Source organism: Protopterus annectens, chromosome 15.part0 (genome assembly GCF_019279795.1).
Source record: "Protopterus annectens isolate FY-2018-M chromosome 15.part0, PAN1.0, whole genome shotgun sequence".
NCBI lineage: Eukaryota > Metazoa > Chordata > Ceratodontiformes > Protopteridae > Protopterus > Protopterus annectens.
Genome location: NC_056749.1, coordinates 582138329 through 582156147, shown reverse-complemented (window position 1 = coordinate 582156147; position 17819 = coordinate 582138329). Strand labels below are relative to the sequence as shown.

The window sequence follows — 17819 nt, the reverse complement described above, 5'->3', positions numbered from 1 at the left end:
TGTGGGAAGCAAATACCTCATAAGGATTTTCATTCTTACTGTATACCTTGCCTAGGCCCAGACCACGACATCACTAGTTGTCGTTTTTGTGCTAGGTTTAATAAGTATACTATAAAAAGATGCTTTGATTTCGCACGACACTACTTCGGTAGAAAATTTAACTACACTATGCCGTTGGAGCAACCGACTACCGGCGTGCACAAAAAACGCAAGGATAAGGACAGGCAGCCTAGACCCAAGCCAGACTCCGAGGCCTTGGCTGGTCCTGTCTCCGGTTCACCGGTCTTCAGTGAGGCTCCGATACAGCCCCTGACTACCGCAGATCTGGAACCCGAGACCGCTTCGGAACTTTTGGCGGAAAGTACCAGGCCACAGCCATTTTGTTCAGCCCCTACCGACGACACCGCTGAAAAAGATATCGCTGCTGCAGAAACACCGTCGGTTTCTGAAGGCATCTTCAGACCGACGACGCTCACCATTAAAACGTACCCTAAGATGAAGACTCCTATTGAACCAAAAAAGACTGCACTTCAGTCCCCTGTTCAAGGCCCCATGCCTAAGAGACAGATGCTCAAAATGGCTGAAGATTTGATCTCTTTAATCAGGGGTTCCCAACCCCTTCCTGACAAAAGGCCTAGACAAGAGGAAGATTATGCATCGTCTGAACAAGTGTCCATTTCCTCAGGCTCCTCAGAGGACCAAGATTACTCCTTCTCTCCTTATGAAGATTCTGATGCTGAGGATTCCATTCCCTCAGCTTCTCCTCCTGAAGACTACTCCTTTGGAGAAACTTTACACACTATGAGGGAACATTGTCACTGGGAAGGTCAGGACTCCTCTGACTCAAAGAAAAGGCTCAGAGTTTCTTTTACTCCCCCAGCACAGACCACTTGCCATCCCCCCAGTTTTAGACATTGTTGATGATGTTTACTTAGTATCCAGCTTGAACCCAGACTCTTTGCCTCCTGCTCCGGCCAAACCTGACAGATACTATAGAGTGCCTGATTCCCACAAATTTCTTTATAAAAGCCCTGTTGCTGATCCAGAGACCATCTCCCAGGGTCCCAAAGGGGCTAAGGCTTCTGTGGCAAAAAATCCTGTACCCTCTGAAAGGGATTCCAGAGCACTAGACAGATGGGGGAAAAAGGTTTACACCTCAGCCACTCTAGCTATGAGGGCACTTAATTGCCAATTTCACATGTTAAAGTATCAGCAATTTCTTGTATCTCAGTTAAAACAAAGAATGAGCACACTCCCTCAACAGTCTGAATTGAAAAAAATGCAGGATCTGTTGCACACAACTGAACAGGTGGGCAAACAAACTTTACAATATGGGTTTGATTCTTTGGAGGCTTCCTGCAGAGCAGCTGTCACTGGGTCTGTTTTATACGTAGGCATGCTTGGTTAAAGGAACAAACTCTGCCTGACCATGTTAAAGCAAAGCTTCTAGATGCTCCCTTACAGCAGGATGTTCTTTTTGGAGTTAAAGCAGAAGAAGTCTTAAAGAAAATGGAGGATAAGGCAAAATCCATGCAGACAGTCAAAGAATTCCTACAGGTACAGCCCCCTTGCTTCAGCAGAAATTGGCCAACAAAAAATTGGTCCTTTCCAGCTACTGACAGACCACAGAGGGGTAAATACAGATGTCCAAGCGGCAGAGGACAACCACAAGCCCAGTACAAACCTCACCAATGGGGCACTGCAACACAGAAGGGAGGAGAAGACAGGTCCCAAACTACCAGAAGGCAAACTCAATGACTTGCACCTCATCTGGCCAAACAACACTCTTGGCAGCCCCCTTGGGAGGAAAACTCACACTTTTTCCAGACAACTGGCACATTGTCACAAAGGACAAATGGGTCCTAGACATAATTTCACGAGGATACAGATTCCATTTTCACACCTTGCCAATGAAAAGAGGAATGCCAAACCTGCCACAAAATCAATGGGCAGAGGCACAAAAACAAATTACAGCTGTCATGGACATGAGAGCCATTCAACTGGTACCTACTCGAGAGCAAGGCCAAGGATTTTACTCAAGACTCTTTCTAGTTCCCAGAAAGGACAATGCCTGGAGACCAATTCTGGACCTTTCAATTCTAAACACTTTCTTACAAGTACCCAAATTCAAGATGCTAACACTACAGCAGCTTCTTCCCATGTTGGGCAAGGAAGCATGGCTAGTTATGTTGGACCTCAAGGAGGCATACCTGCATGTCCCTATCAGACAAAATTGCAGAAGATACCTCAGTTTCATTGCAGGTTCAACCTATTACCAATTCTCTGCACTGCCCTTTGGCTCATCTACTGCGCCCAGGGTCTTCACAAAATGCCTGGCACCAGTAATTGCATACTGCAGACAGAGGAATTCAAATATACCCATACCTGGATGACTGCCTCATCCAAGCAGAAAGCAAGGACATCCTCTTACAACATCTGGCTTTTGTAAAGCATCTTCTAAGTTGCCTGGGGTACACAGTAAACGAAAAGAAATCAAAACTAGTACCCTTTCAAAATATGACATTCCTGGGTGCCAGCTTGAATACAACGGCCCAGAAGGCTTATCTGACGCCAGACAAACTACAACTGACTCAATATTTCAAAGCAATGGCAACAAAGACCCAACTACCTGCAAGAAAAATTCTGCAGGCCTTGGGCTTCATGGCATCTTGCATACTACTAATACCATTTGCAAAGCTGCATATGAGGAAATTTACAGTGGTACCTAAAAAGCGTATGGTCTCAACGCAGCCACAGCTTGGACACCAATGATGTCTCTCATTCCCTGTCTACAACAGGAGTTTCTATGGTGGTCACAGGCATGTCACCTCAACAAGGGTCAGCCTTTCACCTTGCCCCCAGCCAGGCAAACTATGACAACAGATGCATCGGACTACGCCTGGGGGGCACACATGTCAGGACAGTGCGTTCAAGCGTATGGACTGCATATCAAAGGAATCTGCACATCAATCAAAAAGAGATGCTAGCTGTACAGAATGCTCTGACAGCCTTCAAGAATCTATTACATCCAGGACAACTTACAATAAGGAAGGACAACACCACAGTAATGTGGTACATAAACAAGGGGGTACACACTCCTACCCTCTATGCAGGCAAGCAATGACCTTGTGGAACACAGCTCTGGCTTACCAAGTTCAGTTACAAGCTCAATTCCTGCCAGGAAAGCAGAACACATTGGCAGACGACCTCAGCAGAAGCATCATGGATCCCCACGAGTGGAAACTGGATCCACAAGTATTTGCAATGATAACACAAAAAATGGGTCTTCCCAGACATAGACCTGTTTGCCAGTCCTCAAAACTTTCAGCTAACAAAATTTTGTACAAGGGCACTTCACCATCAAGCTTGGAAAGTGGACACACTCTCATTCAGTTGGAAAAACCTGACATACTGCCTTCCCTCCATTGCCTCTCCTCACAAAGGTGCTTCTGAAAGTCAGGAGAGACCACGACTGATGCTCATAGCCCCAGACTGGCCACGCCAGCACTGGTACCCACTATTGAGGAATATGGCCCAGGGCCCACCTTGGATTTTACCACAAATTACCCATTTGCTCACACAGCAAAACAATCAGATTCTTCACAGCCAGCTCAAAACCTTAAATCTGGCTGCATGGCAAATCAACTAAGCATCCAGCCAGCTCCTCTTTTCCCAAGCAGTTATGGATGTTATTCTGGAAGCTAGGAGGCCCAGCACCAGGAAGGCTTATTCGGACAAATGGAAAAGGTTTTGTGCCTGGAACCAAGCTAAAGGCCAAAACACAATTCAGCCTCACATTCTACAGTATTTAACTGAGATGTTGCACAAAGGACTTTCTTTTTCTTCCATTAAAATCCATGCATCAGCTATTTCAGCACACTACAACACGGATCCACCTTTTTCGCATCCACTTCTAAGGCAGTTCCTCAGAGGGGCAAAAAACATTAGGCCCCCCCAGGAGAGCACCTACACCAACATGGGACCTCAATTTTGTTCTGGAAAAACTTACGCTACCTCCCTTTGAACCAGCTTTCTCTGCAGATCTACAGTTCCTATCATGGAAGACTGTCCTGCTGCTAGCAATAACTTCAGCTAGAAGAGTCTCAGAGCTGCAGGCACTAATGGCAGTGGAACCTTTCCTCATTTTCCATCAAGACAGAGTTTCTCTACGAACTAATCCTTCTTTCATGCCTAAAGTGGTTTCCAGTGTGGCTTTAAATCAAACCATCCACTTACCCACCTTCTTCCCAAATCCACAGAACAAAGGAGAAAGGCTCCTGCATTCCTTGGACATTCACAGGCAACTTCGTTACTACTTGGATAAAACTAAGGCTTTCAGAAAATCTGACCAGCTCTTTGTATCCTATGCTACAGCTTCACAAGGGAAGGCTATATCAAAATAAACCATTTCCAAATGGATAGGACATTGCATTCGTTTTTGCTATACCCATCATGGAAAGCAGTTCCTGCTACCATTAGGCCCCACTCTACCAGGGCAACAGCTACATCTACAGCCTTCCTCAGGGGGGTTCCAACCAAGGAGATTTTGGAAGCTGCAACTTGGAGTTCAGTACACACCTTTACCAAACACTATCACTTACCACTTTACTCTAAGACTAGGGCTGGCTTCGCCACTGCAGTTCTGCAGGGCCTTCTAGCCTCCTCTAACCCTCTGACTCCTCCACCCATCCTTAGCTTTGGGATTCTACCAAAGTGTGATGACTGCAGCAGGGTAACACGATGAACATAGTACAGTTTTGTACCTACCCTAAATGTAGATGTTCGAGTGTACACCCTGCTGCAGTCCAGGTTACCCTCCCTCCATCCCCTCTGATCTAACTGGCTAAATCTCTACAATACCTTCCTGATGTATTGGCTTATAGCTGGAGGGATTTGGTGTTTGTGCAAAATTTACTTAATTTGGTACTAATTACTGACCACTTTTTGGGGGCACCTGACATCTGGGGCAAGAAAAACTGAAGATAATGGCGTCTGATGCATTATTTATACCCCTGGCACACTGACGTCAGGGAAGAAGCGACAGCAACTGACGCCGGACCAAGACTTGGGTTAAGTGTGATGACTGCAGCAGGGTGTACACTTGAACATCTACATTTATGGTAGGTACAAAACTGTACTTTCCTCAGCTGTCCCCGAGTACACAGAATGCCCCTGATTTTGACAATTTTCGAATTTGTTTCTCATAAGATTTATGGTTTTCTGGCAAATGATTGAGGGTTGCAGACACTAAATAGACAGACATTGAGTTTCAGACTTCATGATCTTCAGAAAAGGCTTTCTAATGCAAAAACTTTTTGTAGCACATGAAACTCTTGATTATGCTTAAAATTTTGGAAAAAAGCTAACGTTAAGGACATTCCAAGCTTGAGACTCAATCTTAATAGTACTTGGTGATTTTTCCAAGTTTTTTAAGTTTAACTTTGAACCACGGCATGTGGTACAAAAACTGCCGAACAGCTCCTTTGACTGTTGGGGAACTTTTTCCTTCACTTTGGAGGAGAAACCACTTTTTAAAACGTCTGATTTTCATAATCTGACATTACAGAGGAAATTGGTAAGCATTAACCTTAGTGGTGTCGGTGTAGTAAAAAAGGGATTAACTTAAGGGTAATGTCATGGTAAGAAAAAATAAATTTATTTGGACTGAGGTTTAATAATAAAAACAGACAAGGATGAAAATCTGTTGCAGCACTTGACTTCTCAAATGCCGCAATGCATTTACTAACTATGGAAAAACAGATCACTTCAGAGCTGTAAGATTTATTTTCTCTTGTAAAAATGTTGTTGGGTTATAGAAAGAAATGTTATTTTCTATTTTTGCAGCCTAGGTGATGGCTGAAAAAGTCCTTGCATCAGTTCACTTGCATAGTTAACAGAGACTGCTAAGTGGAAAATGTTATCGTTTGTATGTTGTAGTAAAGTATTGACTACAGAAAAATGCTAAGGGACTGCACTGTCGAAGTACATTTCATGTTATTTGTTGGAAACCAAGTGAAAGATTAAGGGGGCAGAGGGTGTACTGTTGCCTAAACCCAACTGTTTAAGATAGGTGCCATTTGGTTTAATATTTCCTCAGGCTGGGGGTGAAACAATTAAAATGGAGTAACCTTTGTAATTTAATTCTTACTGTTTTTGTGTGTTACATTTATTAAGGAAAAAAAAATGTGTGTACCAGTTTACATTTGTGTTTTACATTTGGATTGAACCAGAAGCCTGAAATTCTCTGATATTTTCCAGGTACAAAATATTAGTAAAATTATTTAAAATTAATGGAATTCCAACCTCCATAGTGATTTTAGTTTTATAAATGTATCCCCGCTAGTATAACAGCACAGTTCTAAAATGACCTTGTTAGACACAACAGCCTGCTTTGCTCAGCAGTCTTTCAATTTTTTGTATGTTTGTAGGGCACCAGAAATCAACAGGAAAAATATTTGCTGTATTCGTCCACCCTGTACATTGGGAATTTGTCATTTTATACAACAGAAGAACAGATCCATGAGCTGTTTTCCAAGTGCGGGGACGTCAAGAGGATCATCATGGGCTTGGACAAGATCAAGAAAACTCCTTGTGGTTTCTGCTTTGTAGAGTATCCTTTCCCACCAGTAATGTATTGAACTTTGTACCGGTAATGTGCTCTAGTTGAGGGAACAGCTGCACCAAGCATTTGGGATCTCTTGTCTGACAACTTTCCTAGGCTGCTAAACTCTTAACATAAATGTTATAATACACTGCTGTAGCAGAACACTATAGTTCCTAACTGTCTTTTACTTATGTTATTGTCAAGGAAACAAGCACCTAAAATGAACATAACTTATATTGACAAATTTTTGGTCCTTTATCATTTGATTATATTTTCTTTTTATTTCAAGGTAATCTTTTTCATTTCTTTTATTGGTGTCCTGCATGACTCTTTGCCCCTTAAGTAGTCACAGCTTTACAAAGTAAATGCTGTTGTGGCATGTAGATCCTACTGTTAATGGGTCCTTAAAGTGCTTAATTTGTTCTTTCTGCATTGTGCTTAAGTACACCATGAGAAGGTGCTTAATAAAGCTCAGCAAAATCTAGTACTGCAAAAACTGGGGAGATTAAATCAGGAACTCTAGATCTTCCACGGTGCTCTTCATCCAAGTCATTAACTGTAGTTATAATTTCAGTGATCTCTGCTGCAGGCAGAGTCCTACGTCTCGCTAGAGTTTCAGAGTTCATTTTCCCCATAACACACCAGTCTTTGTCTCCTTACCTCCACTTCTTGGCCTCCACTTCTTGGTGTAAAGGCAAGCATGCATGTGGCTGGCCCTTTTCACTACTTTCTTGCGGTATAGTTTGATAATGATATTTAGTCCATCGGGCCAGGACAGTAGTGAAGGAGCACAGAAAGTATCCCTTTGAGAATTCATTTCTTTTCTTAGTGTTATTGAAGAGACTGCTTCTTGTAGTTTAATTTTCTTTCATCTGTTTAGGACCAGATGTTCCCAATTGGAGCTCTGAGTTGGTCAAGCAGACCAACTGCGCTTGTAACAAACCGATAAAGTAAATTAGTCATTCTAAGTTAGTTGTTTAGGCTTCAGCCACAATGTCACCTTGTGCAATATTTTTAAAGAATTTTGTCCAAAAACCTTTAAAATCTGGAGGACCACTATGCTACTACACCTGATCGGTAAAGATTTTGCAGTGTGCACCCATTGTAACTGAGTAGCATCAGTTTGTGGTCATTCAGATGGCCACCCTTGAAGTATTGTTCTGTGCCTGAGGAGTCGGAGAAAACCCCAAGGTCTTATCGGTCAAGGGATGCTGATAATGTGGAGATCCTCTTCAGTCCCCAGGCCCAATGCGCGAGGAGTCGCCTAGCTTTAACTAAATCTCTATGGAGGCTGTCATAGCTGAAGTAACGAGCTGATCTTGTCCAGTGGCAACTAATTTACACTACCAGTGAGACTGACCACTACTGATAAAGCAAGAGGAAAAGGACTTATTTCTGATAGTGGACAACAGTGAATGCACAACTGATCTGACAGCACAGAAGGTTAAGACTATGAGCTGTTAACAGCCTGCTTCATATGGTTCAAGTTTTGATTCCCGAAGCCTTCATTTGCCTACTGTGGAAGTGACTTGCTCATGTTCAGTCACAGAGCTTTGGGGCAATTGGAAAACTGGGCTAAGCTCTTCGGTGTTCTCCTGGACTACATGCATAGTAACTACCTATGAACATAATGCTAATACTTCCCAGGATGCAGTTAGAGACTTTTGGGTACATGTCTTTAAGAAGGAATTGGATAGCTGTAAATTCACCGCTAGTATGACTGGCCTACTGCTACTTGAAAAAGGATGGTAGGCTCTAAGGGTTAGTACCAGCAAGGTATAAATGGCCACCTGGCCCAGCTGCCTTGTACGTTCTATGATTTTCTCATTAGAGTGCTCCTCAGTTTTGGTCTAGTTTCCGGACTTCTGAGAAGGTTACTGTGTGTATTAGTCCCTCCTTTTTGCTCAAGTTTGTTATGGAGGTGTCCCTAAACTAGGCAATTCATCTTCAGTCCTTCTACCACAAAACGAGGGGGAACGAATCTTGCATTCTTCAGATGAACACAGGCAATAAAGGCACTTCCCACATGTGCAGAGCAAAGACATTCAGAAAGACTGATCATCTGTTTGTTGCAGAAAGCAAAATAGTTTCTCTCAAAGCAGTCCTTCTGTAGGTCTGCATGACATTGTATTGCTTTGTCACAAATTCCATGGAAAACGCTTAGTTGGCAAGGAAAGGTATTGCTAGCAGTACAGCTAATTGCTAGCAGTACAGCTAACTCAGTAGCCTTCTTGAAGGGAGTGTCAGCAAGTGACATCTTGGAAGCTGACACACATGGATCATCGTTTAACATTTTTTCCAAACACCTACAAGCTTACTTCTCATGCAGAGCTTGAGCAGGGTTTGCTGTTGTAGTCATGTGGTACAAAATGCCCTTCTCATTCACAAATCTACTAACCACCCAAAAGAAAGCTTTGGGAATCTTCTGTCTACAGTAGTAACTTGCATTCAACATAGAGTATAATTGTCATCGACTTACCCTAACTGTAGCTCTTGGAGTATAGTCATAACTGCAGTCCAGTTCTCCCTTTCCCCTCTTCGCAGTCAGGAAGCACAGAATAGGGGTGGGAATCCAACTTGGTCCCTTTCTCCTTTTTACCTTTTCTTTCCAGTAAAATGAAGGCTGTCTTATCTCCCTTTCCCATAGTAGGCTAATGAGGTTTAGAGGCTTGCCAGCAATGCATATGCTGTCTCAAGGAACTTCTCCATTCCTAGGTGTGCATTTTGTGCTGTCTTGGTCTAGGTAAACGGTAACTGGAGGAAAGAAGGAATGGAATATGGTGAAATGTATGTCTGCCTTTATATCAAGATGTTGAGAATGTATATGATGGAAGGTGTAAGGTCTGTGTGGGGGAGGAGGGGGATGAACTCTACTCAGATGTGGACTCCACATGCAGATTTCCCATGTGGCAGATTTTCCAGAAGTTATGACTGCATTAATGACTACGCTCAAATGTCTACAGTTATGGTTGAGTTGGTGACCCAAGTATACTTGCATGAGAAATTTTTCATGAGAAATGTGACAGCTCGAAGCATCCGATTTAGTCTGTTTTTATGATGAGCCACTCTGAAGGGACCACTTGCCATAACCTGCACTTTGAATTACCAGTTTTTTAAACTTTTCCTTAAGAAAAAAGGTAAATACAATTGTAAGTATTAAAAGAAACAAAAATGCCAGTAATTGTTTTTCCTGAGGAAAGAAACCCCTCTCTGCACTCCATATGATGAGGTTGCACCCTCCACTCCATAATGCTTACATTTTTCATTGACCACAGATAAAAGGAGAAAGGAAAGTCATAGATTTCCCATATTCCATGGTAGTATATAAAAGGAGAAAGGAAAGTCATAGATTTCCCATATTCCATGGTAGTACAATTTCTTTAAAACTATCATTTCAGTGAACGAGACTTTTGATGTGTGGTTTTGTTCATTGATAAGATGGACTGCTGTGAAGCAAGGCCTACATTCTACTTGGCTGAAATTTTTGAGAAAGATTATACTAAAACAAGTCAGATTTGAAGGCTGCGCTCTCCTGCTTCTATTTCTGCTGAGACTTTTGTATACTAGAGATAATTTTCTTTCTCTAGGACTCATCTGTGCTCCAACATCAGAATCTTCTCCAGTTTCTTTCTCAGCCTGAATACCTCAAATTCTGCTACTAGAAATCAATTTAAGGTTGTGGTAACCACTTTGAAGTTCAAGGCTTAATCTGTGACCAAGTATTACACCCCTTCAGGACTAGTGTTGGCCAAAGTGACATCTGCACACGGGTACTGGTCCTACTGACATGTCAACCAGACATGGTTTACTGTCGGAGAAGATGATTGCTTTGGTGCCCCAGACGTTGGTTTACCGAGCATTAGTTGGAGAAACTTCTGTTCTGCCATTATTTGCAAAATTTTGTCTAGTAGTATCTGTACTGTGTAGTTGCTGACACTCATTTTTCCAAGGAGACAGAGTTGTCTCAGCCACGTTGTACTAAGCAGGTCATTGTTTTTCCTCACCAGTAACCCTTCCTGGTAGGTCACCATCTGTTGTATCAGCTAACTTGTTCGTCATATGTGAGACACCTTCAACCCCAGATAGTGGTTCATCCCCATTGACTAGTCTTCCCTACTTACGAGGACAGCCGAATGTTCTCGCACAGGCTCTTTGGTTAAGAAGCCCTAAAAAGCCTCCATTAAACAAAATAAATGGATCCTTGGAAAGATTGCGATCATTTTTGGGGGGTATGAACCCATAAGGCATTTTACCAGTCCAGCCCTGATGGATCTGCTGCACACTTCCAAAACAGACAGCCCTAGAATTACCAGATCTAAGGATCTCAATTTCCTCTGTGATACCCGTCTCTCCAAAATATTTTGTTTGTATGTGTCTGACATTACCCCTTTCTCTGAAACAGGCTCCCCATTCATGTGAAGTTCAAACTCCGTTTGGACTAGTGGATGGGACATGCAGATTTGGCCCTGGCTTGTCGCCTGTGCCCCTTACAGACAGGTGTGGCTTGCAGGTGCCCTAAGGCACAGACTTGTACCAGAAACATTCTAGTCCTTGGACATTGATAACTGGGAAAATTGGGGCATGAATGCAGGCTTAAAAAGGCTCTAGGGCCTTTAGGCTGTTTACGTCCTGTAGTCATATAAGAAAGAGACTGTGACCTGCATTGTCGGCTGAAGGTACCCTGTGTTTGCCAAGTTCCTAAAACTAATCCATGGAATGGGAGGTTTGCTCACTAACGGAGTTGTCATCTCAGCCCAGGATTCAGTAGTTTTGTAGTACAGCAGAGCAGTCCTCCTGTGTGATCTTGCTATCAGTGGGCATCTTTCTTTGAGAAAATTGTGATACCATGGTCCTTTTTCCTAGGAAGGACAACTGAATATTGTGTGCCTAAGAAATGTGTGCTATGATGAGGGGCTTCCTGGCCTGATGTCACTGTCAAATTAGTAACCTTAAGAGGAACCCTCATCCTCGGTTTCTTTTCCACAGACTGGAAATCTCTGCTAGTGCATAGATCTGGACAATATTTGTATGCATTTCATGCCATCCATGACTGTATTAAACTACTTGACTCAAATGCTGTATTTTTAGCAAGATGTATTACCTAAAGTGCATCACTCCATGTAAGCATCAGAGCTGTTGCTATCAACAACTTAAAGGCTTGAGTAGCATATGATGCAACAGATGAGTTGGCAGGGTAGCAGATTATGGCACAGCTGCGTACCAGTACTCATTTCATCTAACTACTTTGCATGAGGCATCAATCATAGACTGTTTAAGTGTTCATAGCTGTTTGGCTCAGAAATGTGAGGCCTTAAAATTAGCAAAGGAAAGAGTAAAAACCTTCCCTTTTCCAAGTGTGAATTTTCACCATCAGACATTTTTTTGTTTAAACCCACAACCTCTGATATTTTCAGATGGCTTACAGCAAGGCAACGGGCCCAAATGCAAATATTGTTGATATTGTCCAAAACTAAGTCATCTTCAGGGCAGACAGCAGGTACATGCATCCTGAGCCGTCAACAGTGGTCCTGACTCTCTTTCAAATTACTTCTGGTGTTTTGGAACTTATTTCTCCATATCCTGTCATTCAAGTTTATAGCCACTCTGTGGCAAAAAATGGTGTTTAGGAAGCTGTGCTGCCTCATCCCCCCCCCCCCCACTCCTTTTTTGCATCCCCTTATAAAGTGCCAGAGGTGCTTCTTATTCTGCCTGACAACCGTAAAAAAAGCAAAGATTCTGTCACAGAGACATCATCCAAAGCTTGTTTTGTGCTTTTCACTTTTTGTTGTTTGTGCTACACAGCCAGGTCAGGTTCTGAAAACAAAGCGATAAAGCTCTGACTGACTCAAATGGCTCGAGTTTGAAAGTAGCTCAAATGTTAGAGAAGCTAGGCAGGGGAGGATGAGTTTAAATGGCTGATGATAGCATGCCCATTGAGGGGTGTAGTGATGTTTAGAGAGGGATGTAGCTTGAAACTGGGGAGATGGATATGAGACTCCCAAGTTGCTAAAAGTAGCTGTTCCTGCAGGTGTTGGCGAATGTGCATGAAGAGGCAGGAGTGTAGGAGGCCCACAAGGAGATGCGGTAACGTCAGCCACCTGGGGTAGGATTAGGACTTAATTTATGCAGACACTTTGTTTTTTTAATGAGTCAGTGGTGAGACATTTAGTGGACTTCAGAATGCAAGAATTCTTGTGGTAATAACATGTCTCCTATATGGGGTTTACAAAACAAATGGTAAAATGGGACTAGTGACCCATTCTTTGAGCAGTAGGCTACAAGGAAGCTTAGATGTCTTGTATTGTTAGGATTTAAGTGGCCTGATTGAATGTCAGTTCCGTCTGGTTGACTGCCACCTGAGTTAGTGTCCACACTGTCCATGAGGAATAATTGGTTGCAGCTAATGGGAGGAAGGTGGATTGTTGGCAATGGGTAAGGCAGAAAGCATAGAGCCAGAGAAAAATGTGATGTGATGATGTCACTCTTGCCTTTATTCTCACTTGTGTGTCGGATCTGATCCATAGGATCCATTTTGGCCTTTTACAATAGCTCAAGGTCTTGAGGCCTTAAGCAAACATCGTGGATATTCTACATTACCCACAATGCAGTTCCCTAACACCCTCAGATCTCATTTTCCCATCAGCGAAAGACATGGTCCTCTTAGGAAGTCCTGGGCTAAGTGACTATTTTATTATATATTTCTACTTGCTCTTAAATTGTTTTCTGTAATATTTAATTTAACAGATTCCTTACCCCTTTTGCGTCCATTTTAGTTGGGGAACGATTTTTTGGCTGTGAGTGTTCCCCCTTCATAATTACCCCTCCCCACATCTGTTTGTTAGAGGACGTTTCTTTGTTCAAGTGTTCTCTCTTTCTATCCTTTTCAAAATCCATTTAAATTAGAGGATGTTCTTTTCTTCTAATTAAAAAAAAAAAAAAAAAAAAAAAACTTCAACTCCTTTAACGTCTGTCTGAGTTAGAGGGCATTCCTTTGTGTGTGTGCATTATTTTTCCCTTAACTTGTGTAGCATGTTTATTTTTTGTAGCTTATTAACCTTTTTGAAGTGTTTTAAAAAACAGGAAGAGAAGTGCTTGGGATTTAAGAAATGTGAACAGTGGAAAGAGGATGGCCCTAAGTGATGCGCACACTTTGTGTGTATTGCTTGGGGCCTTTACATTTACAGGAGTCCTGCTCCATTTGTTATGGGTTTAATCAAAGGGCTGTTATGGAGCATAAAAATAAGCTCATCTTAAAAGGATTGCTTGAGATTCCTTTTTTCTGAGGCTATTTCTCCAGAGTCCGCAAACTCATCTAAATCTGATAAATCTTGACAAGTCATAAAAACAAACTTCTACTCCAAAGCTGCCTTCAGATCTGAAACAGAAAGTTTCTAAGCTGTCTGCTCCTACAGATTCTTTGGAGCAGCCAGTCGCTATTGGATCCGAGAGGTCTTTGGAGCAACTTGATCCTTTGGCTCCGACCGAATTTTGATATTGGAGCCCTTACCTTCTTGGCTCCCATTTCCTTTTTGGATGAAGTCTCCTACCTTATCAATCCGGTCTACCAGGAGTTTGTCAGTTGACTGTATGTGGATAGGGTGGGTAGTGCAGAGGCTTCTGAAGACACCGGCCTTGTCCAAGTTATTACTGGATCTGAGACCAAAGGCATCAGATCCGACGAAGTCTTCCCTATCGGCACTACTCCTCCTCTGATCAGTCCTCTGCTTTCAGAGCCGGAAGATTCAAATGCCCAGGTGGTGTGTGTTTCGGATCCTAGACCCATGGGTTCCTCTGGTCCAACATCTGCCCTTATTGCTTCTGCTCAATCAGTACAGGAGATCTCTAGGAGCCGACATTCCCCAGTCGAGCCCGGAGAACTGGTTCAGATCTCACCAGATCCGACCCTGCCTCTGGGGGATTTGGCAGTATTGAGTTTGGATCCTAACTCTGCCTTGAAGCGTCTGTCTTCTGCACTGGAGAGCCCCTTGGCTCCAACTTTTTTGTCAGATCCAGAGTGTTCTTTGGATCGGGGGCGGATTGTCTTGAGGTTATGAGGACGGTAAGTCTGTCTATCCAGGATCTTCCTTCCAGTTCTGGGCCTGTGCTTTGCCTTCTCATGAACCCCTTCCATAGGACCGCAGATACCCCATGCCTCAGGATGCCCAGCAAGGGACCCCCCTTCTGAAACTACCCCAGATTACCCCACCGAGGACATCCCTCGAAGGAGAACTTGCAAGAGGAAGCGTCTTAACTCCCCAGAAGAGTCAGTCACATCTGATACTGACCTCAGTGATGCAGAAGGGTCCCCATGGTCACCTCCTGAAGATGTCTCCTTTGGAGACATCCTGGAAGTGTTACAACAGAGAGGTGGCTGGCAGTCCACAATCTCTTCAGCTGAGGAGTCAGTATATCTTAAGGCTTTTGGGTCTCGCCCTTCCACCTCTTGGGGTGACCCCTCACTCTGATGAGCTTATTGATTTAATCTCTTGGAAGGCCTTGGAGACCCCAGACACCATAGAGCCACCTCCTAGGAGGCCAAATAAATATATCACTGCCCTTCTGACAAGCCTTTTCTTACCAAAGGTGTAGCAGTTGTTGACATGGTCATGGTGGCGGCCACTAAAAGGGAACTATTCATCCCCCAAATAAGGATTCTAGGACCATGGATAGGTATGGGAAGTACGTCTTTTATTCAGCAACCTTTGCCTTACGGTCGCTGAACTAATTGACTATTTTTACTAAGTTACAGTGGCATCTGTTAAAAGAACTCTGACTCCCTCCAAGGAGCTGTAGCTAATGTGGCAGACAAAATAACTGCTCAGCTCACCACCCTAAACTCTGTTGTAAACTCCTCCGTGAGACTCGTCTCATATGTAGCAGATGGAACGAGTAGGGTAATGGGTTTCAGGTATCTCTTAGGAGACAAGCCTGGATGCAACTTGTCAATTACGTGGAGCTCTTCAAGTCTTCCTTCATTAATGCCCCTTTTGATGGCTCCTGCCTTTGAGACGAAAGTAAAAGAAACTCACACCAGGTGGGAACAGGAAGGCAAGACCTTATCTGCCATTGGAGTATGTTTTTCCACACCCACTAGACCCTTTTCCAAAGGTCAGAGAGGTAGTGGAATGATGTTTTTTTTAAAAAAAAAATCACAAAGGTCTTTCTAAGACACACAGGGTGAAGGTTCCCTTAGAGGCGAGGGGGGACAATAATGGAAGACACCGCCTTTACGGCAGGGGAGGCCCGCAGAACCAGGGCTCCAGAGAATCTTTCTTTGGTAGGCCCTTTCAGTGCTCTTGAGGGGGTGCCCGATTGTCCATCTCTGGAGGCAGTCTGAGGACGATTGTCGCTGCACCTTCATACCTGGCTAAGCTTAACAAACAGATGGGTGCAGAACATAATATCCAGGGTTTATGTCATTCCCTTTTCCTTCCCCACTCCCATAAGCAGAGCAGTTCCAGACATTCACCCAGTCAAAAGGAGCAAGCAACCATAGAAATACAAAAGTTGGTAAGAAAGAGTCATCCGAGAAGTCCCCGCAGACCAGAGAGGATTCAGAACTTACTCAAGGTTCTTTTTAGGTCCAAAGAAAACAGGGGAATGGAGACCTATCTTGGATCTCAACATTCTAAACAAATCTGTAAAATAAGAGCAAGTTCCTGATGCTGACACTGCATTCAGTACTTCTATTTTTGGAAAAAGACAATTGAATGTGCTCTATAGACCTTCAGGATGTGTACTACCATATACGGATGGAAAGTTGTTCCAGAAGGCACTTGCACTTTCGGCTAGGAACCAGTCACTTCCAATTTCGAACTCTGCCCTTTTGTCTCACTACAGCTCCCATAGTGTTCACCAAATGCATGACAGTAGTTGCGGCTCCCCTGAGATGTCAAGGATTCAGAGTGTTTCCATATCTGGACGAGTGTTTCCATGTCTGGAGGACTGGCTCATAACCACCCCGACCAGGCATCTTCTGCTACAGGCTAAGGACTACACCCTACAACTGTTCCTCTTTAGGAATTATTATAAATTTATAAAAAAATCTTCTCTAGAGCCATGTCAGAACTTGGGTCTTCATAGGAGCAGAAATAGGCATAAAAAGGATGGATGATCTTCAGTATTATGTAAGAATGTTGATCAGAAAGAAACGAGCTTCTGCCAAACTACTTGAAAATACTGGGCAAAATGCTGTCTCAGCTGTCCTTATTCCCTTAGCTCTTCTCCACATGAGAATTTTTCAGTGGATACTTTCGACACAATGGTCTGTTCTAGAACTACCTATGACACACACGATCATGATAACCAATTCATGCAAAAAGGATCTTCAGTGGAGGATTCATTCTCCCCTGGTGTCTCAAGACCATCACTTCATTCCTCCCCAAGCCACTGTGACCACAGACACGTCCCAGATTGGGGGGGGGGGGGGCATCATGTGGGGAAGATAGTTTAAGGCATCTGGCAGCAACACAAGGCCCATTTGCAGATAAACATCCTGGCGATGCAGGCTGTGCTTTTAGTGTTGTGAGCATTTCAAGATATCCTCCCTCTGGGAATGATAGCATTTCAGTCAGACGACATGTTTGTGTTCTGGTACATAAACAGTCAAGGGGGAACCAGATCTTATCTCCTTTATCAGGAAGCGCTGAGGGTCTGGCAATGGGCTACATCTTCCAACCGCTTTCTGGTAGCAATGCACATTCCTGGGAGGTCCGATGTAATAGCAGACAAATTCAGCAGAGCCATAATATGGCCTCATGAGTGGTCCCTCAATCAAAAACTTGCGGAAGAGAATTTCCAAAAATGGGGCAAGCTGTACTGCAACCTTTTTGCTTCATCCACCAGTGCCAAATGCAGCAACTGCTTTGCCCTGATCTCACCCCCCCCCCCCCGGGGGAGTCCCCAAGGATTGCACTTGTTCACGATTGGCCTCCTGGGACTTCTTTATGCCTTTCAGCCAATTTCTCTTAATTCCCTACAGAAAGCAAGTTTGCTGAAGATGACAGCAATTCTAATTGCCCCCATTGTCCTCGACAAATTTGGTTCCCCTTCATTCGGCTTCATCTTCAGGATGAACTCTGGACCCTGTTCCAGACCTTTTAACTCGCCCGTCAGGAATGGTAAATCCCAATCTAAACAAACTCAAACTGACAGCTTAGCTGCTCCAAAAAGATCCCCCATTGATAAAGGGGCCAGCCGGTCGGCCGGATTCCAC

General features: G+C 43.5%; 1 protein-coding gene across 1 annotated transcript in view; it reads left to right on the top strand.

Annotated features, from left to right (window-relative positions):
- The window catches only part of LOC122789933 (nuclear cap-binding protein subunit 2), a 247426-nt gene that overhangs the window by 54166 nt on the left and 175441 nt on the right, over positions 1 to 17819 (top strand). Inside the window, exon 2 of the mRNA XM_044057407.1 lies at positions 6429 to 6610. Coding sequence (XP_043913342.1) covers positions 6429 to 6610 — 182 coding nt within the window. The remainder of the gene's footprint in view (positions 1 to 6428; positions 6611 to 17819) is intronic.